The sequence below is a fragment of the Copidosoma floridanum genome, unplaced genomic scaffold (assembly GCF_036245765.1).
Source record: "Copidosoma floridanum isolate Cflo_tuat_1 unplaced genomic scaffold, Cflo_Japanese_pri ptg000030l, whole genome shotgun sequence".
In the NCBI taxonomy this organism is placed as follows: domain Eukaryota; kingdom Metazoa; phylum Arthropoda; class Insecta; order Hymenoptera; family Encyrtidae; genus Copidosoma; species Copidosoma floridanum.
In genome coordinates, this window is record NW_028321907.1 from 7,920,580 (window position 1) to 7,944,759 (window position 24,180).

The following is a 24,180-nucleotide window of genomic DNA, read 5'->3' on the forward strand; positions in this document are numbered from 1 at the left end:
GTTTTCTTTTGCCGTGCATCGCGTTGTTGTAAAAAAAAGAAAAAAAAAAAAAAAAAAAACATACATGCGAAGAAAAACGAGGTATGTAAAATTGATACGCCTGGGGACTTGGCGACTTGAAATTTAATTCCGACGAGTTTCAAAGGACTCCCCGGTTTTGTTTTGACAAATAGTCAACTCACGACTCCTTTTTTCATTGCTTTTGTGTCGTTGGCGTCGTTTTGAGGGTCAGAGAGATTTTGACGTTCACGTATACCATCCACCCCCATATATTCCAATTTACCTGCTAATACAAGTGCGTGTAGCGAACAGGTTTTAATTATAGAAATTCCTAGTTTCAAGTCGGTTTACACACAAAAGGTGTAACAAAATCGTAAGCAGCAGCCTCTGGCGATATTGTTAAAACTCGCGTCCAGTCGGCTGTGGGTAGGTATGGGTTTTAGCGTAATAAAAATGGAAAACGAGCGAAAGAAGACTGTGTGGTAGGGGAAAGGGGGAGGATGCCGGAGCCACGATTACTTTCCGCCTCCGCGCACCGAACCCTCGGCTCCGGCCCTCTTTCCGGCCGATCCCTCGCACACTCGCGCGCGACGACGTGTCCCTCCATTTCTCCGTCCGTCAGCTGCTCTCGGAGCTCCTCTTCTCGCTCGATCGGACGCGCTGAGCCCCCAGAGCTCTATCTCTTCCCCACCCCCTTCCACCGACCCTCTTTTTTTTCTACCCATATCTATCCAGAGCCGCACGGCTATCACTTTTTTCCTTTTCTTTCTCTCCTCTGTCCTTTTTCCACTGTTTCCAGCTGTGTATGAGATCTCTTGTGTTTTTTTGTTCTCTTGTCCATTCTCCCTCCTTTTTTTGTTCTCTTTTTCAAGAGCAGCGTGGAAAGTTTAAAGGTATTTGCGTGCTCTTCTCGAGATCCTCTCCCTCATAACTTTTCAGGGCGATACGCGTGCTTCGGAGGAATAACGTCAAGTTTTTCGTTCGACAAATACGTGGATAGTTATTTTGTTTTTAATATTCGATGAATTTCAATACTTCGGGTTTTTAAAAATGGAAAAAAAAGTATACAGAATGCAAAAGTGTTTAACAATCGATCCCGTACAAGTCAGCGCAAGCCTCGGAGCTCCACATCAAATCCACCATCGCGGCGTCCCAACTTGTCCGTAGAAGCCGCCTCCCACCCGCAGCAGCTCCCCCATCGGCAACACTCTCCCTCTCGTTTTCCCCCTCGAGAGCTTCCCAAACTCGAAATATCTACCACTGCTGCTCCCCTGACGCACACGCGTGCCTGTAACGACTCCGTCCAAACGGAGGAATGCCCCCGTATCCATCGGTGCCAAGGAATCCCAAGTGCGCCTGTCTGCCCGTTCCTGCGTGATTTTCGGGGTTACCAGGACGACGCGTCTTCGAGTGCGGATGATCGTCGGCTTTTGATTTTCGGCCAAGCCCCCCATCTTTTTCTTGACGCCGTGGTGAGCTCGGAATTTGCAATCCTGAACTCATATCGGGAACTCTCCTCGTGGGATACTCGGTTTCGTCGTGGAGCAACGTTAAGCAATATGCATTAGAGACAAGTTGGAAATACATTTGTCAGCCATTTGTATCATACACGTTAGAATTGCATACCAATCACAATTTCTTACGAGACTGATGGTCGCTCAGTACCATATTGTTAAAAAAAAACCATCTTCTTTCTGTCAAAATCTGCAGTTTTCTTCAATTTCACATCAGGATCATCTCTAATGTTTAGAACCAAAGAAGAACACATTAAACAATGCCAACCTGGTAGCTACTACTTCATTGGATTTAGATAAACTAACGCATGGAAATAGAGGTCCACACAGCGTTTCTTCGAGTCCTTGGCCGAGAGAGGCGAGGACGCGCCAAAAGGTTCGCGAGCAAGTGGGTGGATCGGTCGCGCGTTCATCCCCGGTAATCCACCCAATTGTTGCGTAATCCAAAGGCTTTGTCGCAGAAACTTTGGCCCCTCCGCCAACTCGTTCGCAGCTGTCCTCCATCCCTGGGTCCCGCCACGCTTGCCCCGACTCGCGAAAACTCGTTTTTAATATTGCCCCGACCAAAGATACCTCCAGCCTCTCACGAGTTTCGTTGTCGCGGGTCTCTCGAAAGTAAGTGCAATACGCTCGCTCGAACGCTTTTTGAAAGAGAGCTTGTACACGAAAACAGAGAAAAAAAAAAAAAAAAAAAAAGTATGAGAAGAAGAGGAGGGCCTTGGTAATCCGTCCATTGAAAGGTCGCCGCATCTGGAATCGTCAACTGCGCCGGCAACGGTGGGGCCACTCTGATGCCCCTACATGTAGACACGTACACCGCGCGCAATCTGTGCCGCAATCTGAGCCGCTCGGCTGATTTCGGTGATCCTATTAGTCGAAGGCGATTTGACGGGCTGCGGCTCTTCTGCCTGTCTGCTCTCTCTCTCTCTCTCTCTCTTGTCGTGCAGGTATCTCTTCCCTCCCCCCTCCCCCGCCCGTCTTTTTGTGCACACATACATATGGGCACAGCGAGGGAGCGAACATGTGCCCCGAACTTAAGCCTCTCTCTCGGCGATGCTCGGGCGAGATGGCACTTTGACGAACTTGGAGGAGAGATGCGCAACCGCGGCACGCACCGGTGTTACACGCGCCCAGCTTACAATAATACGCGAGAGGGATCGTCTTGCTTATTATCCCTCGGTGGGGGAGGGGGAAAGGGGGTGCCTGCGTGTCGTTTTCGTACGGTTGAAGCTTCGCGGCTGGCTTTGTACTTTATGGGCGACCTCTGAGGTGCGCGGGACGTTTTTATCCCGTGGCTTGACTTTAGTTCATGGAGAATCCTACCGATCGAAGCTGCGCGCGTATGTGCTGCGCTAGCCATCCGATACCCGTATGATCTTTCGAGTTTCGGGTGCACGCGGAGATTATAAAGCTGTGATCCCCACCCGAAGCCTACCTATACCTATAGCTTGGATCGCGTGTCGTTGCGTTGCTCGCTAATAAAAACAAGAGAGGGGAAAGGCCCACCTGTGCGCTTGAGCAAGGAGTCGTCGCGTGGGTGTAGCTGTCCACCGACGGGCAGGAGCGACTGTCCCGTGCCCGGTGCCGTGGTACCGGGTAAGGCGGTGCCGAGGGAGTGGTGCGTGGGCGCGGTGGTCGAGTACCAGGCGTGGGGCCAGCCGGCCTGGCCATTGAACATGCGCAGCTTGTCGTAGACGGACTCGGTGCCCTGGTGCACATGCACGGCCGCCGCCTGCTGCTCCTTCTGCGAGGCCAAGTTTCGCAGTACCCTGTTTATCGACGAGACCTGCAATCAGAACGGATTGTTTATACGTACAATGTATGGGCATCCTTCATCCCGAAATTTATGTGTATGTACACTGAAAGTGTAGTTTTCTGTGTGATGCATTGCAGCAGTGTTGATGAACATTTCAAGATCAACCAAATCAATGTTTCACCTGATTATTGAATTAAACAACTTGGTTTTCCTAACAATCGATACAAGATGGCTGTACGATAGTGTAATATTAATGAATCTGTGACTGCCAATTTTTTAATATTTCATTTTTAAGTACTATACAAGAAAATGTTTTCGTTGTAAAAATGTATTATTTTATTTCAAGAATTTATTCACTCGTAACTAGTTTGGTAAATATTTTCGTGAACGAAGAAATTTTGTACATTAATTTTTCACATCAGTAGACAGCTATTTTAATAGTTTGTGCACCTATTCATTTGGGGATTCGTAATATTCTCATTAACACCACCGAAATGCATTTTTTTTTTTTAACTTGTACTTAAATTTAGAATTAATAGTGAATTTATAGTTTGGAGGATACACTTTGAGAGATTTTCTGTATACAGAGATGGGGACGGGAAGGAGGCTGTTCTCTGTCCCGGATTTAGTTGTTTTTATTTTTCTTCTTAAGCGTTAAAAGCACTCAGATGCACACCAAAAACCAGCCCTTACTCGAAAAGTCTATTGAAATTAAATCATCGGCTCCCACCCCTTCGGGGTTTCGCAGCTTGAACAGTTTCCACCATCGTTTCCAAGAAGCTTTGTTCCCCTCCCCCTCCTTGCACCCCGCACACATTTTACGTCGCACTCCTCTCCCCTTGGAAACCTCATTTCTGGATTTTCACCCACCAAACTCTGACCTTTCGCAATTTTCCCGGTCGAAGAACTGATTACCCCGAACACTGGGATCCCGTTCGGTGCAAGCGCGCACTGAAACCCTAATTGACACGGTCAATGCTCCCGACAAACACGACAAAGTTCAGTCAACTCCATCCGTACACGCGAAACTCCGCTGGATCCTCGTTTACCTTGAAAAGAAAAACATCCGCACTTACCTACCGCGCACAAACATACGTATATACACGCCGGTTCGCCGCAAGTGAGCATCGCCTCGCGCTTCGTTGTCATCCCCCAACGGAATATTAAGAAAAGCACGCCAGACATGGAGAGGGAGGGAGAGTAATTAAAAAGTTGTACGCGACGACAAAGCTTGCGAGCGGTGTGGTATATTAAGCGGCCGCTAGCTCGTTATAACTTTTCAACGCACCGGTGCTAACGGTGTATTGTGATGGGTATGACTCTTTACCCCCCCCCTCTACCCCCTGCTACTTGCACGAGTTCTTAGGCAAAGATGCGACAAAGAAGGGAGGAAAAAACGCGTTTCGCGCATCATACAATCATCGTAATAGGATGTTAAGAGAGGGGAGTCTTTTGTTCGGAGCACAGTGAGGTTTGCGCGTTTGAGCCGTAAATCAGGTGCCATCGGATGATTTGCCGAAGGAAAATACAGTATACATGGACATACTCGATGGTGATTGTGGGATTTTCGTCCAAACAAAGATGGCCCAACGATATCCACAAACGAAGCCACTTGGAAACTATCGTGCGTGTATATGTACGAAATAAAAAGAAGAGCCAAATAAAAGAATGGATGGAAGAAAAAAAAAATTCCCAACAGCACCGCAAAACCAAAAATCACCGGACGAAAATCGTCAGCTCCTCTCGATCGCCCCGCTCAGCGAGCACGTCGGCACTTGATGCTCCTCGTTCTGTATTATACTAGCGTATCGCGCACAATGGATGAATGGAAAAAAAAGGAAAAAAAAGGAAAAAAAAACGTAAAAAGAGAAAAGAACCACGCGTACGAAAATACGCAGCCACCAAGTCCCCCCACCCCCCCTTTTTCCACATACATGTGCACCCCAATGCCCATCAAATGCAGAGCCTCCATACAGTGCACACACGCGTGTACACGCGGACCCGGTCGAGCATCAACTCTGCATCAGCTCTGTACGTATACCTACAAGCATCGGAAGAGTACACAGTACAGTGGCTCGTCGTCGTAGAGAGAGAGAGAGAGAGCACGTGCGCGTAGCCGCAGCAGCAGGGCCGATGCAGGCCATTACACGCGCGACCGGACACGAATAATTGCGCGCGGCACGCTTAACTGATCCCATTCAGCCTAATTCCGCTCGCTGCTGCTGCGACCAGTCAACCTCACCCTCCCGTGTATAGTATATATATAGGTACCACTGCAACCAGCAACGCCACTATTCTTCGTACAGTCTGTGTATGCCGTCAGTCTGCTACGTAGCCGATGCTGTACAGTTCACCCCCGAGAGAGAGAGAGAGAGAGAGAGAGAGAGAACTGACTGAGTCCGCGTATGAAGGTACATACGAGGTGTGCACCTATCGTTGTAGCCCGCAACAACGACGAGGACTTGTGGCCTCCGCGTGTGCTGACGCTGACGCGCGTTACGCCTCGGGAGGGGTTTTTGGACGCGACGAGATGGATAATACGTATGGAGGGGATCTGCACTTTTCGAGAGGATATGCAGTGGGAAAAATCGAAGGAGAGCCCGAGCTGGATCTAGACATGCTCACGCCCAGGCTTGGTGCCGTTCTAGGATGAGCGATGGACTCCTTTTTTGAGGTAGAACCGATACTTATCATCGGACGAACCATTGTTTTCATGGTTTAAACTCTTAAAGATTTTCTTGCTGTCGCACATTTTACGATATTTAACAGGACATGATAAAAAGGGGCATTGAGAGCCAGCAAGCCCGAACGCTTCGAAATTGTCTTTAAGATTATTTAGTTTTGCACGTGGGTGTGGGCTCAAAATAAATATTTTCCTGTTCGATACGAGCGCAAACTTGGATGTACGAGCGATGAGAAGAATCTTAGTTTACCTCGTTGTCCATTGGGATGCCCATGGGTTCCCCGAACCATCCACACACCCAAAAATGCCATTAGCGCACCCTCGCCTTACCAGCTACAAATGAAAAAAAAAAAAAAAAAAAAGCAAAGTACAGGAGAGAACAGAGCGTACAAATTCGTGCACTAGTAGCGGCAAAAAGCGAAACAGAAAAGGGAAAGAGAGAACGGAGCGGTACAGCTCGTATGGGGACGATGAGCCCTATATCCTTCTCACAGTCGATTTTCCAGAAGCCCGCACGTCAATAGGCTGATTGATCAAGGCGCACTCCTCGATTCGTTCCGTCGTACGTGTAGCAACTCACCCCCACCCCGCTCTTGGCCGCAAATTCATCTCCACCCCTGTGCCTTGTACCCATCAAAGACAACCTTGGAGGTCGCTCGGGGGAGAAAAGGGTCCCGAGTATACATACATATAGGTGATAGTACAGCGCGTGCCGTCGGACCGTAATGTACCAGACGCATCGGCCGGTAGTAAACACACACGTATACATATATCCATGTACTGGGCGAGGGCTCATACCGTATGCCACGCGCGAGCGAGAAAAGGCGCACGATCCCCCCCTTTTCCGTGAATGCGCGCACGCACACCCCAAAACAAACGCCCTTTTCGCGCTCTGATCGGCATGGAATAGCCGCTCTCGGGGAGATTTGGGCCGACGCGCCGGAGCCGCATTAGCGGCACATCCCATTTGAGTTCTTTGAATTTTTTCGACTCGTACTCTTCTTTTTTGTTTCGCCTCGAGAACTGATTTCGCGTGGAATTGGGAATTTTTTTTCTTATTTTTCTATCATTGCTTTTGCTGTATGACCAAGGAAGGAATGAAAATCGATCACCCTCCTCCACGCGGGGTAATAAGACGTTGCCAAGAGGAGCCGATGAGGAATCGGCAGGCTGCTAACGGACGTGGGGCAAGAGGAGTCCTCGAGAAGCGGCGGCGATGGCGAAAAGTGGCCCTCGGAAGGGGAAAATAAATAAAAAGGAAACGGTCTCTCTCGCGTGGAGGAAGGGGACAGGGAGGAAAGTAGCCGGGCAGCTGAAAGGCCGAGAGAAAATAAGGGGGCGGAAGCGAGCGGCCGTTCGGGAAGGGACTCGCCTTTTTTCCGCACGTAGTCTGTTGGTACACAGTCCAAGGGGGGGCAGGGTGGACGAGCGATGTGTGCCCAGTGGACAATGTCCCTTCCTCCCCCCCGAGTAATGGGCCGATTAGCCCGACCCCCGCGATCCTCGCATTGACGAGACTTTGATTGGGGTTGGGCTTGAGTGGCCGGATGTCGTCTGCCTGCGGAGCCGTGCATGCATGTGTGTGTGTATCGCTGCTACTGATAAGCTTCTCCTTCTTTCATCCTCCGCTGGATTGGATGCGCATAATGTTACGAGCAGTTTATCGACGAGCAGCGTTTGATTGAGAGCACGAGGCAGGGGAGGGGGAGAAGATATGCGGGGGTACAAGGGAACGAAGGTCTGGCTTTGACGTGGTATGGAGCACCGTGCAATGGCAGAGGAGGGTCTCGAGGGCAGTCGATTAGTCAAACGCGCTTCGAGTGCACGCGCGCCCTTGTTTTCTCGCTCCTTTTGTCAATATCTGGGTCCTCGTTTCGACGAGTTTTTCCATGGGATTTCGATTTATCGTGTTATTAATTGCATGCGCTTCATGAAAGATGGGGAGAGAGGCCTATTATGCCCGTTATGAAACTTGTGAGTGTACACATTTATCGTTGACAAATGAGTATTAAACATGTGTTGGAGGGTCTACAAAACAACTACGAAAATAAGGCTGAGGACAGAAATAATAGAGTTTTTTTTTTGTTTATCGAGAACAGGACTGCGAAAAACAGTGGCGAAAAAGGGGGTGAAAATTTTAATGCGATAATAAATGGGAATTACTTACGCTGGGTATGTTGTCGTTATTGCAAACGCCCTCCTGCAGCAACCGATCCCGGATTTCCCACGCAAAAATCGAGGGACACTCGCGCTTGTAATCCGCTATTTTATTGACAACCGGCGTCGTGGCTACGCGCGGCTTGCTTCCGCCGATCGCCCGAGGCTTTATCGAGCCAGTCTCGTAGTACCTGCAATGACAGGAAAAAAAATATATGTATCATACTGCTGCTCCCTTTGCTCTTGTTGTTACTGTTTTCATCATTTTCCACCGTACATTTACATGCAATGATTAATGTTTCGGAAAATTTCGTGATTTATGTGCACCCTCTGCCGAGCCGATTGAATTTATAGTGGCATCTACAATTTATTTTGTTATCAATACTTTGATTGGCAAATTTGTTTTTGGCTCCTGCAAGGGGGACACGTCGGTTCCGTTAAATAAGTTTTGATGAAACATTCACATGCAAGTAAAATATAATTTCTTTCATTGCAGCGTATTGTAGGAAGATTATATCAAACAAAATCAACAATTCTGAATCCCTAGCTTTCTTTATTCGAGAAATAAACAAAAAATAATTTTTAAAAATGCTAAACTGTCTCAAGTAGGAAAGAGACAAACCAATCGACTCACCTGCCGAGGATCTTGGAGACGCAGCCGTTGCTGACTTGGAGTATCCGCGATATGTCGCACGGCCGGGCACCACTATGGGCCAACTCGACGATCTTCTGCCTCGTCGAGTCGGGCAGTGGCCTGCCATTGACGTAAACGCCGCCGAGCTGATTGACGCCACTGTGTCCCGCGGCTGAGCAACCAAATATCGCATTCTGACTCACCATCGAGCCACCCCCAAGGCCCCCGGCGTGCATCAAATCTTCTTCTGAAAGCAATGGCAAAGCCCATGATCGACATGTTTTTTCACGAGTTCCTTGTTGTCATTAAAAGATAGGTCTTTATCGAAATAATCATTGGTATACTTTTCAGGGTAGAGTTAACAGTGCTTACTAAATATGGATTAAGAGATACGACGGTTAGAATAATCAGATACTGGTAACTACGATTGTTTTGCGACACATGAGCATAGCTATTGTATTGTATTTTTTTTTTTAAATGTAATAATAATACTAATAACAATAATATTAATGATAATAATGATAATAATAATAATAAATATAACAACAATCCTATTCAATACTGCTATTGTAACGATCGCAGTCAAGAGTTTGCAAAATCACTTCAAATTCTACCGATACGCGTACAGACGCATACAGCGTATAATTTCTAGTTTGCAACAACTAATCCTATTATTCCTATTAATATTATTTTTAAATCCCTCCAAACAATCTGATAATCCATGGATTACCGAGTAAATATCAACTTTATTCGAGTGCACGTGTATTCATTATATTGATTCCACATGGACACAGTCGATGGCCGAGTGCTGTAATGAAAGCGGGCGAGCCGAGCGCACTGCATTACAAACGCTGTACATGGAGATTCGCGTGCATAATGCATCGGAAGGATCGGAAAGGAGAAACGCGAACGAGCACGGGCCACTAATGAAAACCAAAATTCCAGCCAATGAACGAATTCGGTCGATAATCACCGAGGGAAAACCCCTCCCCGTTAGCCGCGTCGAGTGAACTCATGCCCGCGACGTTTGGTGCAACTAATTTAATGATTCGTGCATTATACATTAACGTATAGCCCCTCCGTGGATTTTCCAATAATTCACACAGCAACGGTGTTACGATGATTCGAAACGCGTTTGGTTAATTGCCAGCCCACGCACCGTCTTTTTTGACCTCGGTACGGATGTTTTAAGTAGTACGAATCGAGTTTGGTCAGCCGTTCACGATTCAACCCACCGATCCATAGCGACAAACAATGGACAATGCAGCAATAGGCGCTATTGGTCATTCCAACGAGTGATTCTATAATAACCCCACACCCACGGATTACTAAATACAGTATTTTAGCGTAAAGGCCTTGCTGCTCGATCCCGCGCACGCGTAACAAAACCTCGACAACAGCGGCCTGAGAGCGCTGTGGCGAAAAAAAAACGCAAAAACGAAATACCCCAGCCTCAACTCCACCAAGTGACAAAGAACCTTCGCGTTTTCGCGCTCGTGGCCACGTTTAGTTATGGCGTGGAGCGACAAAGTGCAGAAAGCAAAAGCGGCGGCGCGGTTTCTCGCGCTTACAGCTCGGTAAATAATATCCCCCGACACGCGGCCGGTCTTTCCAGGCCCCTTTGACGCAGTGCGCGAAGCGTATCGCGAGGATGTAAGGGGCACAGGGGGGAGGGGGGAACAAGGTTTGGCAAAGCGAGTGGGCTCTCCAGGGCACGCGCGTGACTCAAAGGGACGCACCGGCCGAGGTGCCTCTCGACTCGCGCCTCTAAACGCATTCGCGGCAGCAATTAACGAATTTCATTGATTCCCGCGACTACCTTTCCCCCCCCCCTCTGCTGCACGCAAAGCACGGAAAAATGGCAAAGAAACGTGTCACAAGAGAGAGAGAGAGAGAGTTGGGGGTGGCTCTTTTGTGGTTAATTTGCCGCCGGGGTAGGTGCACCTATGGCCCAACGGCAGGCCCATCTACTAAGCTTTGCGAGGAAAGGCATTTTTGGTTGAAAATTCCTTGCAGGGGGTAACCGTTCCGCACCAGCAGTAGCAGTTAACGACTATCGCATATCTGAGTGTGTAGGTTTCCGGAAGATTTTGTACGGGATACAATTGATCCTAAACAAACGATAAAAACCCCATAGTTTGACAAAGCCTTTGCGACTACTCGTTAAATGATGAGAGTAAACGTCAATTGTATCGTTTCTTAGCCACCCGTTTACCCTTTGAGGGAACCGTTTGCCAATTAACCAGAGTATATGTATCCAATGTTTACGTGAAATAAGCAGTCGTGTATGGATGATAATCATTTGCGAGGCCGAAGTTGGACATTGGCTTGCCCTAAAATTAACTTTCTCACCACGCAATTTTTCTTTAAAAACGTACATGGTCTCTTTCAACGTTGACTTTCAAAAGGACTCGCGTGAAAAAATGCTCGTGGGTGGCAAAACTTTGCGTCAAAAGTAACTTTGAAGTCAACGCGCTCTCGCCAGGATTGTGTACCTCCAATTGTGAACCGCACAAAGGGTATTCCACCGCGTGCGTACTCGCGTAATTGGCATGAATTTCTCGACAAAAGTATCGCGGTCTGTTTATAATTTGTGCCGCGGTCGAGATTCCGGCTCTGAAAATACATCGCTCGGCTGTCCAATTATTTATTTTTCTCCCTTTCCCCCAACTCCCTTGACGAGTAGCAGTTTTTTTTTCCTCCAGTGGTGCTTTGATGGGATTGAAAAGTCCTTTCGAGCACGTGCTTACATCCTTCGAGAACCTCTTTTTGGCCGCGGAAAAAAAACCTACTGTATATCGCGGCTCCAACTCGATTGAGGATCCTTTTGCAAAAAAGGACCTTCAATAGTAGATTGTAAACATTTACAAAATAGATTAAATATTCTCTATACCTTTCGGTGAATCCTTATTTATCCGGCTTGAGAATACGTTAAAGCGTATAAGTATAACATTTCCTGCTAACCTTAATTAGTCTCTTTTGCGTTGAGCTTCAAATTCATGTATAAAATTATTTAATTAAATTGAATGGCCCATCATGGTGCAATATTTGTGAAAACTTTGAGCAATGAAAACCTTCTTTAAACATAGTAACCATTCACTCCATTCATTTAAAAAAAAAAAAAAAAGAAAGAAAAAAAAAGAGAGAAGCTACTACCGTGTTTCGAAACAGCACGAAAGGAATCAAGTTGAGCGTTTGACGCAGCGACAGCTTGTTTGCACAGGAGTTTGAATATAATGAAAACAAGGGAGTTGGGGTGAAGTGCGCGCTGAAAAGCGCATAATGGCAGCCCACTGCCGCGCACGGCGGATGGCATTTAAAAAACCGGCGCAGTGCTCTTTATTTCCTTCTTTTTCTTTTTTTGTTTATCAAAAACGAGGAGGGGGGAGGGAAACGAAAGAGCGTCCCATTCACCGTTTGTCCATCGCGATTACAAAAAGCACAAAGCAACAGCAGCAGCAGCAGAGAACGAGCGCCGCGATCAAAGATAGCCTCATAATGTCGAGCCGGTAAAGGTATTATGTCCGCGGCGATCAAAGCGATGATCTCTCTCTCTCTCTTTTTCCCTCCACGTATCTCTTTCGTTCTTCCGTCAAAAGATTCTTTATTCTCGCGACGACGAGGCCGCCGGTGCATGCACACATCCACACACTCTTGTGCGCTTCCGATCTCGAATGAATATTCACGTACTCGTGCACGCGAGCGCCCGACCAACCGACTTTATAATCTCTCGGTTACTTCTCCTCCACTTTCGGCTCAAGTGCGCGTGTGGTGTATTTTGCTTGTTTATTTATTTATTAATTTTATAGTGTCACCGAGCGCAGCAACACGAAAGTCGAGCCACTTTTTTTTCCATCGCCGAGTGCAGCTTCAGCTAATTGTGTACATACACGCACGCATACACATTATTTTTCATCCGATCCGAGAGTGAGCGATTGGGAGCGGGTTATCCATCTTGATTCCCTGACAGACGATTTCGCGGCGGCGCGCCTTTGTGGCTTGGCTTTAATTTATGCGCGAACGAACGAGACCGATGACACTCTGTCTCTGCCTCCCCCCCTTTCTCTGTCAGACAGATGTAGGCGAAGAGAGTTTTTTGCAAAACAAAAAGAAATATACAGAGCAAGTATATGTAAAAGGTAACCGATAATGAGGCGAAACGCACCACGCGTTCGAGACTATGGGGAGAAAAATTTTTGCATCGCGATAACCAGAGCGCCCCTTCTTCTTTCGTCCCTTTCCTCCTTCGTTCCAAGCCATTACCACGTGTTGTTTGGGTGAACAAATTTTTCGACCCATTTATTTTAACGCCCTGGGTGTGCTCCAACAAATTACGTTCTTAAAAATGATGGATGAATAATATTTTATTTCGAGAGAGGCCTGTTTGTCGAATCGTTTTTTTTTTTTTTTTTTTTTTTTTTCCTGTACTTTTTCAACTAATTGTTATGCCAAAAACCTGTCAACGATGTCAGGAAATCTTGAAAAACAATATTGACGCGAGAAAAGATAGTCTTCCTCCATTGACGTGTAGTTCGAGTCACACAAATCGGTAAGTACTTTTTTTCTCCAATCACCTCCTCAGGCTTTCACACAGCCATCGCTGGACAGCTTCACATCTATGCAACTATCCTCCAAATATACACATACTATTGCCAAAAGTTGACACAATCATATACTACTCTGTCATCACTAAAAAACAAAAGAAAAAATATCAATAAAAGCTAAAAGTTCCAGAACGCCACAGCGAGATGTCCAAGGGAAAAAGCTGCTGGTAAAATCGAACGGAGGATTTTAATACGTGTAAGCTCGGTCGAGCTCAATAGTCACTTCTCATGAAAAACCCGAAAATGTAAGCCAAAACCGTACTTTGAATATTCCAAAAGTAGTGTGTAACAGGAAACTCGAGCGCGATCGCGCGTATCAAAGTCTTCAATCAGAACCGAAAAGAGCTGTAGGACGAGACACGTCGTGGCGGTCAACTCTTTGAAGTCCCGCGGGGCCCTCAACGAAGAGCATTTTCGAAGCAACAACCTCCTCTCTCTCTGTCAGTTGCGGCTTTTGGATCGAACCTTTTCTCCCTCCTCCCCTCCCACCCTCGTACAGTTTTTTATGAGTCCTCCCTACGGTCTCCCTTGTCTTTTGCTCTCCTCTTCTCATTATCTGCCGTTTTTGCTCCTTTTTTTTCCTTGCCTCTTACCCTATCTTTCGCCACTAATCCTATCACAGTTTTTACACACATATGTAACTAGTGTGAGTATGTAGGGGCTCTCTTTACGCAAATGTAAAGGCTCAGGTACGTGTTCACCCCCAAAAGCAGTCATTCAAGCATCCAAGCTTCATATTTTGGTAAGTAAATATCGTAGTGAAAAACCAAATCAATGCTGGTTAAATAAAAGCAATCACTTTTAGCTATAAAACTAAGGAACTGATCCAAACATGGGCAAAAAAAGTTTTTAGGGAAAAACAGTGAACACGACAAACTTCAACTTCAATAGACACAGAATAGATAATCAAAGAACTGCCAGAAAGTTACTAGAACTAGTATATGAAGAGACATAAATAACATGGGGATGCAGCAGTGGTGAAAGTCCAAGGAATGTGGAATTGATATTCAACATAATCATTAATAAATAATCAGTGCAGATGAATCTTCTTAAACCATGAGCCTAGGGATTAATTGTATTATTCTTAACTGGATATCCCTCAACAAATTCACGTGGCCAAGGTTATGAGGAAAACAGTGCAAATCATCCACGTTCGTTCAAAGCCAAGCACTGGGTACACGTAGACGAGGTGGATACAGCGAGAAAGAAAACGGGCGAAAACGAGCGAAAACGAGTAAAGAGAGAGAGAGAGAGAGAGAGAGAGAGAGAGAGAGAGAAAGAGAACGGCAGGGGAAGAGAGAAAGGAGAAGGCGCCTCGCTCTGGCATCGGCAGCACTTGTTCTTTATTTATAATTTCACGTTAATATGTACGACGGGGTGCGCGAACGAGCGAGCGAGCGAGCGAGTAAGTGAGGCTCGGCCTTTGCCGCAAAGTGAGAGGCAAAAAGGTTCCACTTGGCTGAGCGTGAAACGGGACACAGATTAAATCCCAGCCGCGTGCACGTGTATTATACGTGTATACATATATATACCTCGTACAGTGGGTGCGCCTATAGTGCTAGTTGCCGCACGACGACGTCGCGACGCTTTGCCACTGCGACCCACTCCACACGTATACTCACGCGACATGCGTACCTTTGCTAGTTTCTGCTTTCCACCACCACCTCCCGCGCCCTTCTCTCGTTCCTTTTTCTTCTTTTCCTTCACTAGCCACCTCTTCCACTTCTCCCCCCCCTCCCACCGTCTTTTGCCTCGATCCTTTTTTCCTTTGCCCACTTTTATCCCCCGCCTTTTTTGTCGTCACAGTCATCGTCGCACACCTGCACGTTTTTTCAGCTTTTATTCGCAGTGTGGGGTTTGTTTTTTCCCCGTCGTTTTACTTTTGCCGTCGAGGTTTATTTTCTCCCCCACCCCCACCCTCCACCAAGTTTGTTTACTCGAGTTTTGGCCAAGAGCCTCATTGGTGCAGTGCGTATAGCTCCCGCTCTGTGTTTTTCATCCCCCTCGCGTGAATGCCGAGGTTTTCTCTCGGCGAAAGGCGTAAAGCAAGAGTTCAAGAGTTACACACGGAACAATTGCGTTTTCCGTTCAATCCCATCATACCCTTACAGACATTACGTGCGAATGAGTTGGAGTGGAAGAACCAAGCACTTGGTCAATTGAGATGGGAGTCGGTCAAATGGTCAGCTGATAAAATGTGGTGTGGCATTATAATAGTTTATGTATAGTATAGGGAAAAAAAATTGTTGGTTTAGCGTGTCCCATTTTCAGGCAATCTCTGAATGGATTGTCAAGTTAAAGCACCGTCCCATTCAATTGTCATGAATGTAGTTACGAAACGATTAACTGCATTCCTTTATTCGAAAAAACCACGAAATGAGTAATCAGAGGATAGCGTGCAACCACAATGAGGAAAAGACAAGAATAAAAAAAAAAAAAAAAAAAAAAAAAAAAGAGAGAGAGACAAACGTAGGCAGCTCATTGTCCATGAGAGAGCACGATCGGGAAAAAAAGCTGGCCGCGTTGGCTAATAACCCGTGGATGCGAATGCGATTGCACGCGAAGGAGCGCGATAACAGATAATTAGATTCCTCGGGGTGGCGACATTGTGAAAAGGGGTGGAAAAGAAGGGGGGGGTGTTATAAACCGTAAGCCGCTCCACGCCGCACACATATACAAACAAATACATCACAACTGCCTGCATAATAGACCGCGGTATACGTGCACAACCGATGCAGCGAAGCTCTTGTATACCCATTCACGGAATAAAACGCAAAAGCCTCCACTTCTGTTGCTATACGTGTGGGTACACTGTTATCCCGGGTGGTGCCGATTAGCCGAAACGCCGCGTTTCTCTGATTTTCCGCGTGTGCCCACACACACACACACACACACACTCACAGCATTGACTGCATGCAGAGTTCTCTCTGCCACCGCTGCTGTAATTGTTTGATTCAATTTATCGGGGAGGGGGGGGCTTATAAACAACCCCATCCCACGCCCGGAGTTGAAAAAGTTCGAAATGGCAATTGCGGATGTTTTCCGCTTGTTCGTGTGTGCTTTTCGCACGGGTGGACGATCGTTGAGCTCCACGCCCGCCGTAATGGGATCAACGTTGATTCGTAATTAAGATTATCAATCCGCGACGGAGACGGATGCATCGGGATTGTCGCGATTACGATTATTACGGGGAAAATACACAACAGTTCAGAAAAATGTCACATCAAAGCTAAACAATTTTTAAAAACAATTGTAAATCATGTTTCGAGGATGAAAATTCCACCCCCACGAGCTGTGATAAGTAGCTGTTTCCTACACCACGATCCACAGAACCAACTCAATGGTGACGATTTAATCCTCACTATTTCGTATAAAGGAGAAACATTCGCCGGTGCCAAGCCTCAAAGGCGTAAAATACCAGGGAGCCTCGTTCACTTTAAACTCAACATGCCCCGTGTGACATGGCGCACACAAACTCTTACGAGCCAAGACCCGCGTCTGAGGGGGCGCGAATTGTGTACATCATATACGTATGTATATTGGGAAATAAAGAGGAAGACGAGATACGCCGGAGGGCGCGTCGTCACTTGGGTTTCATTTTGCGCAGACGCGTAGACGCCTATATATTATTATGTACGCGATAGAGAGGCATAATGGATGATTATATATACATGCATATACAGAAGTGCGGGGGGTGCGACGTCTACATCAAAGATGACGCGGGGAACATTCTCTAATGAGTTGAATCGCGGTGAACAGTGCTCGAGGCGACAGAGGGTAGAATTCATTACCGGGGTAGGTATGTGGTTGTGGTGGCAGGCTCTGTGAGCCTTCCACCTTTGACACACCTGTACCTACGCCCCAGTCACTGAGTGTATTGCACCAGTGGCTCTGTGCCTGCATTCACTGTTCCCTTGATGCATACGTGTGTATTCTTGTAGTTATATTTTTATCCATGGCTTCAACGAGGGGTGTACAATGGTGTCGTATCGTATGCAGGTGTACCCCTTGTTTTTTCATTGTCTCGCGACTAGTACCTACGCGTAAGTACTCAGGTGGTATATTTCAGTCCGTGTGACGCGCGGGTTAATGTATCATTCGCGCACGCTCGAGTGCGACGCAGAGGGCTGGAAAATACCAAGACGGGCATGAATTCTCATCATCGCATGTTCTGCTTTTGCTTCCACTGCTCAGCTCCTAGCGTTGTATACGTGATGGTTGTTCGAGGGTTGGCAGCGGGTGCCAGACTATGCGCGAGTGGTGCTACTGAAACGCGATTATCTCCATGGTTTTTGGTTGCTCCTGCGCTCATTGGAAAGCTAATCGATTCTTCTAGCTCGAAGTACTCACGAGATTTTCGATTCCTCGAGTGGAATACATGTTTAATTTACTACCCTTAGCTGCGGTCACGGAAATCTCAACAAATTGTCGTCTCTATTCAACAGATTTTATAAGAATGCACATGTTTACCAGAGAAATTTTTCCATCTACCACCTCTCATCCGGAACCCAACGAACCGTCTTTCACAAGTACCTACTACCGCCTTAGCGATCGTGCTCCCATCTCCCTGTACACGGAACTCATGTGCTCCACTCTTCAAAAATCCTTTGCTTCTCAATCCCAAAACAGCACTTTCATCGTCATCTCTCGCACATCCTTTCTCTGGCGCGTAATGTTAAGGAGCAAGCCCACGTGGGATCGTTGATACAAATAGGTATCCTATGGAAGCTCCACACCGGGACTCGATACCCCAAGCCACTCGAACGAGGGGTCCGTGAGCTTACCTGGAGAACGGAGCCTCGTATCAACCCCCGTTTCTATTCTTTCCATTTACGGTATTAGGTGAGTAAGCAAGGCACCGATGCAACTTTTTTTCCTTCCTCTGGGAGCAAGTATGGGTACAATCACGTGCGTTAAGGAAAAGCAAGCCAGGGGAACTCGCTCCCTTTCCCTTCCTCCTTACCTTACGACGCACGGGTTCTCGCGTCTCCTGTTGCACCTCATCTCTCTGTCTCTTTCCAACGTTGCTGGTGTACGACGCTCAGGCTGCGGTCTGTTGGCGTGTAACGCGATATACACTCGTACTCACGCGTCCCCCGTAACGTATAGGCGCCACCCTGTATTATAAGAGACGCTGCTTTTGTTGGCTCGCCTTCCCGGTGTATATTGACTCGAATTGGCGGGGAAAAAAAGCGCCCGTGTGGCTCGAGCCCCAACGCTAATGCGTGGATGATGATTCCTTTTCTTTCTTTCTTTCTTTCTTTGATTCCTTGACGCACGTGTGGTTGGTTTGACTGACGTGCTGGTATGTGCGTTAAATTCATCATAATTTTTTTTTTTTTTTTTTTTTCTCAATAATCCAATGATGCTTTCTGAAAACAATTTAGGTTCATGTGTTATTTCGATGGAGACTCTTTAAAAGCTTTAAAAGATCATCCATCCCACATCTGTGCCTTACTCCAATTGGTACAGCCAGAAGATGACAACTTCGAATGATACGTAAAAATAATCTAGTTGGGCGAGAGACAATTTAAAAATAGGCCCTAGCTTTTATACTTTTCTTATTGGTGATTCATAGCGTTTTTTCCTAATATTACAATGTACTACGCTCAACCCTTCCCTCCAACCACTATCGTCTAAAAGATAAATAACGAAGAAGACCCGAACGCTTACCTGCCAACAGCCGACCCCTTAACGACATTACAGTGGAGGGTGGAAGAAAAAAACCAAGTTTGCCGAGATTATACAAAAAAAAAAAAAAAAAAAAAAAAAAAAGACAACGCCGTGGAGTCTACATGCTCACGCGTAAGCCTCGCGGCGACGATGGCCATACGAAGGTACACGCAGCACGGATAGGAAGCAAAGAAGGAGGGAAGAGCGTTTTCGACGTGTCGCGCTGTGCGGTGATACGCGACGGTGGCGCGGGTCACAAGAACGCGCGAGGGGCTGTTGGCCCGACAGAAGCCAAGCAAAAACGACAAGGGCTAACTTGGGTGGGAAGGGGGTGACCGCAAGCTCTCCCCTCTCCTCTCCTTCCATAAATATACACGTGGAGGTGTGTGTGTCTTTATCTGCTTATGTAACTGCACGCCTCACGCAGGCGTCTTCTACTTCACCCCCGGGCTGTTTTCACCTTTAGGATTTAGCGGTGGGGGTGTTATTTGCCAACGGAGTGACGTTGTTGCCGCTTCCTTGCCCTCTTGAAGGAGAACTCGCGAGGCTGACTGGGTATGTGTGTGGGTGTGCTCTGCCGAGCCCCTTGAAGAATCACCGAGGCTAATTTCTCGAACCGCAAGACGTTGCTTTTTGCCTGCTATGCTGAGGTTTCGACGTTTTTTTCTTTCCCCCGTGAGTGAGAGTTCCATTTTTTTTCTACCTCAATATTGCGGTTGATAGAAATGTACGTCGGTTGAAACGTTTAAACATCAATTAAGGATTACTTGAATGACTTTCAGTTGGCTTTTCATTCGTGTTTTCGTTGTCATGTTATGAAAGAAGGGTAAGTTTGATATGAACAGTGTTTTATTACTTTTTCTCGAAAGTGTTGCGTGGGATTGTGCCTGTACAATCAGTACATCATGGTTTCTGTTCGATTTTAGATTTTATTATTCACCTAACATTTTATGTCGTTGTTCAACGTGTACCGTTTGCATTGTAATCATAATCAGAGTAAGCTGAAAGTTTAGCCCGCACTGCTAGCTAGCACGTGAAAAATAATACCCAGCTTGCAAAGTCATTATTTTTCTTTTAATCTCACAGACATTGGTTAATTGTTGATTTAGTGACTTATGGTTATTTCAATCAGAGCCGAATAAAGATACCAAATCTAGTTTATTGCATAGTTCCATGTATGAAATCAGGACGAGACTAAGATTTCATGTAATTGTACCATCAACAATAACTAATATTATTGTATAAAATAAATTTAATATCAAATTTTTTTTTACCTTTGATCTTTTTGGTATTATTTAACTACTGCAAAATTTTTACAATCAACTCGTGTTACACATGTGACGTGTATTATTTAAAAATATTGATTATTCTACAGTCAACTCATAAATCCATCAGTGCTCTGATTCACGCGATAAACAACGTCGAGAGTGTACAAAGTTAAAATTAACCATCGATAAATCGGATAAAACCAGCTCCATGTATCGAACGGGTGTAGGGTTTAACGGACAAATGCGCACAAGGGATGAAAAGTACGTGTAAGGTGTGGGCTCGCACACAGGTGGGTGTAAAAAAAAAGGGGGGGGGGAGAATAAAGTATACAAGGGGGAGTAATACTGACCTTTGTGAGGCATCTTCCAGAAGGGCGGCTCGGGGGTGGACGAGCAATGATTAGCCACCCCCGCGCCCAACAGGGTCCTGGCTGCGTGCAGCGCCGCCACCGCGGCCGCCTCTCGGTTGCGCGCCGCAGCGACGCTCGGTGGATAATCCGAAGGGCCCGAATCGCTCCCGGCGACAGTGGTGCCGCCCCCGGCGCCACCACCCCCGGCCACACTAACACAATGCTGCAAACAGAACGATTAGTTGACAATACAGAGTTTTCTATTTTTTTTTTTTTTTTTTTTTTTTATATTATATGTGAAATATGACTATTTGGTATGCGCATGTTGACGATAGTTAAGAGGTATGTCTTTATTTTTATCATGGTGTAAGCTGGTGGTATGAGAGGCTAAAACAATTTTTTATTAACTGTAATGAAGGATAGCAATGTTTTCGGAAAATACAGATTTTTGTTAGTCATTTTCATTTGAGCAACTACACGTAAAGTCGGCTTTGTATGACCACAAAATATAACTCCGTGATACTTGTTAAGTTAATTACCTCAGTTAGCCTACCCCAAAGAATACTTTATGTTCCAGTTGAGTTGTAAAAAAAAAAAGTGTGGTTTGAGATCGAAGTGGACGCAACCATCGACTACTTGACAGTAAACAAAGCGGCAAATGTCATAAACCACCTGCCAAACCGTGTTGTTGAACAAAAATGCAACCTCCCTCTCGGTGACAACGTCACTCGCAGCAATGTCCCACGGGGTAGGCGTGGACAGCATCGAGTCGCCCCCAAAAAATCCGCTCGCGAGAGGAAAAGTGAATGAATAAAAAAAAAAAAGCCATCCCAAGCGCCGTTTAAAACCATTCGACCACTGCCAGCTCGGGTGTTGTTTCGCGCATAGTAATCCCTCTCAGCGACACGTGTATAGGCACAGATATACACGCAACAACAGTGCATCAGAACCAACGGGGGGAGGGAGGGCGACTGTTTGTTTTGCGTGGCGACTATATTTCACGCGTCATCGTGGCCGGCTCCGTGTGCGCGCGTGTATAGCAGCGTCATCTCGACTCTCAAACGTTGTACCATGTAAATTGATGGGGATTACGGTGACAGCGATTTTCATTTTAATCGAATCGTTCGGGAAACTTTATCGCCCGGCAGAAAGCAATGCTCCTCCGTGTGTACCCCCCCCCCCCCGAGCTGCTAGCTATACAGGGAGAGCGCTACGGACGAGGGAAAATCACGCAGCCAGCGGCCCGTGTAATGCGCCTCATAAATTTCTTTGGGAAAGCTCGATGTGATTAAGGGTATAATATAGCTTTGGGCTCGAGGAGTCGAACGGGGGAGTCGGGCTACGGTGACTCCTGCGCGATCGTCGTTGGCCTCTGTGTATCGGATTTTGTACACCAACCTGGGCTTGCACTAGCGCCCTTAAAAGCCGATCTTTGGCTTTTTTTCGTGCTTAAGGGAGAAGATGGTCTCGAAGAGTTGGTACTTTGACGATTGGTGGAGCTCCCAGTTTAGGGGGATGACACAAGTAAAGGGTACTCAATCTAGAAATTTGTTTGTACATTTGAACGACGGGATGTAAAAATCGATAAAACCTCTTCTTGTGATTTTGTGGCAGGTCCTTGACAGGGGGAAAAAAAGAGAGAAATATTTACGCGCAAACTTGAAGCCATAGTTACAAAGTTTCAAAGAAATTTCCTTGGGGTAAGTTTCAGCATCAGCTGCGAGGAACCTGTAGAAAAATCTCCCCCCCCCCCCACGAGCGATAAAAGCCGAGCAGCTCCTTTCGCGCGCACCGCACGGTCGACTTTTCTCTCCGCGCTAACGCCGTCGTTAAAAGCGAAGCTCCCTACCGTATATATAGAGGTGTATGCGCGACGACGACGTCTTTTTGGCTCTCTGCTAACGGCTTCCGCTTCGCAGCGGCGGTCGTATAACGAAATTACGGTCTCGCTGTCTCTCGACTCGGTGACTACTGGTGCTGCTGTGTGTGTAAGGGAAGACTCAACGTGTCGACTGTCCTTGCTAATGTCGAGGTGAACTGCTGGTATTATAAAAATGCACCAGTAAAGATTTCCTTTCCTGTGCTTTGGAATTTGGTTTTATTTGACGGGCATCAGGTGCAAATGTCAATATAGCATAAAGTGTGACTATTTCTGTCGCTAATGAAAAATGGTACCGTTGACGGACGCAAAGTACTAATCTCGCGATCGCCAAGCGGTTGTTTGCTTTTGACACGCAAGAGTGAAACTTTGTCGGTCGAAAAACAACTTTTTCATTCGCGTGAAAAAGTAATGGCAAGACGATCGCTTCGCATTTTTAATCCCAAAGTTTTCGCTCGGCAGTCGGGCTTCCAAGCGCCCGCAATTAAAACTTTTTTTTTTTTTTTTTTCATTTTTCCCCCCTCTTTTTCGTGCCCTCCCCCCCAGAAAACTCGTATTCTAATTAGTTCGGTCTGAACCAAGGAGCCTAACTAAACTTAATGGAAATTCAATTAGTGCCCAGCTGGCGTGCTCCCGGCGAAAATCACAATTAAGTATTTAGCCGGGAATTTCCTCTCTCCCTCTCTTTTTTATTTCTTGTTGTGTTTGCATTTTCCGAATAACGTAGGGGGAAAAAAATAGACCATAGCGATAAACGTGACTGATGTTGAAATTTGAGCATCGCATACACACACACACACACACACGTGCACTGACAATACACCCAGAATCGCGTACCCCACCTGCACTTTAAAAGAACCAGTGCGGACTAGTCGTCGTTTCACGCATCGCCGGTTCGCATAGAGTAATTAGATAAAAGCTCGCATTATTATTATTATAATAATTCGATGCAGTTGCACGCGATTGCACACGTGATTGCCACCACCGCCGTTCGCGGGTGCTCCCCCCTCGTGGACTTGGGGCGGGTGGGCAAACAACCCCCGCATGCACATGCGGACTTGGCGCTGTCGGTGTGCGAATTGGGAAGGAGCGTTTTCCGGTCCGTGGGTGCGAATATAATTAATTTTCGGACGGCGAGGCGTCGAACGCGCCAAGAGCCATACACGTGCCCTTTTTTTGGCTGCTTTTGATTTTTCCTTGCTTCTCCCGTGTGTTTTGCAGATGAAAGACAGCCGCTTGTCGTGTATACTTTAATTTTTTTTTTTTTACATTGAGCCTCCTTGATCCATCCTTTTTGCGCGATGGATAGCGTTTCGGTGGAAGTGAAAAAGACGAGGTTCGAGTTGTGAGTGGTGTATTACGCGCGCGCTATTTTTTAATCGACGAAAGCGAATGTTCGTGTCGCGCGTCTCGTTTTTTATCACGATATGCTAAACCAGGAAATATTACAAGCGCCGCGTTGCTCTAATTGAAATTGAAATTTGAGCATCGAGGAGAATTTCAATATGAAATTCGCTCGGGCGTTCCGTCGTATGTTCTAGGTAATTTTTTTTTTTTTTTTTTTTTTTTTTTTTCAGTAGTGCTGTCGCTCTTGTCAGCGTTGACGTATATCTTATAAAACCCCGACCGTTTTTCTATCTTGGAAAATAATTTTCCGTGACT

General features: G+C 46.5%; 1 protein-coding gene across 1 annotated transcript in view; it reads right to left on the reverse strand.

Moving 5' to 3' along the window:
• Nucleotides 1-20,767, reverse strand: part of toy (paired box 6 protein twin of eyeless) — a 35,040-nt gene extending 14,273 nt beyond the window's left edge. The window contains exons 1-4 of the mRNA XM_089596610.1: nucleotides 20,640-20,767; nucleotides 8,745-8,991; nucleotides 8,121-8,301; nucleotides 3,021-3,300 (exon numbers count right to left, since the gene is read on the reverse strand). Of these exons, the coding sequence (XP_089452736.1) occupies nucleotides 3,021-3,300; nucleotides 8,121-8,301; nucleotides 8,745-8,991; nucleotides 20,640-20,652 (721 nt within the window). The 5' untranslated portion in view covers nucleotides 20,653-20,767. The remainder of the gene's footprint in view (nucleotides 1-3,020; nucleotides 3,301-8,120; nucleotides 8,302-8,744; nucleotides 8,992-20,639) is intronic.
• Nucleotides 20,768-24,180: the final 3,413 nt, after the last annotated feature.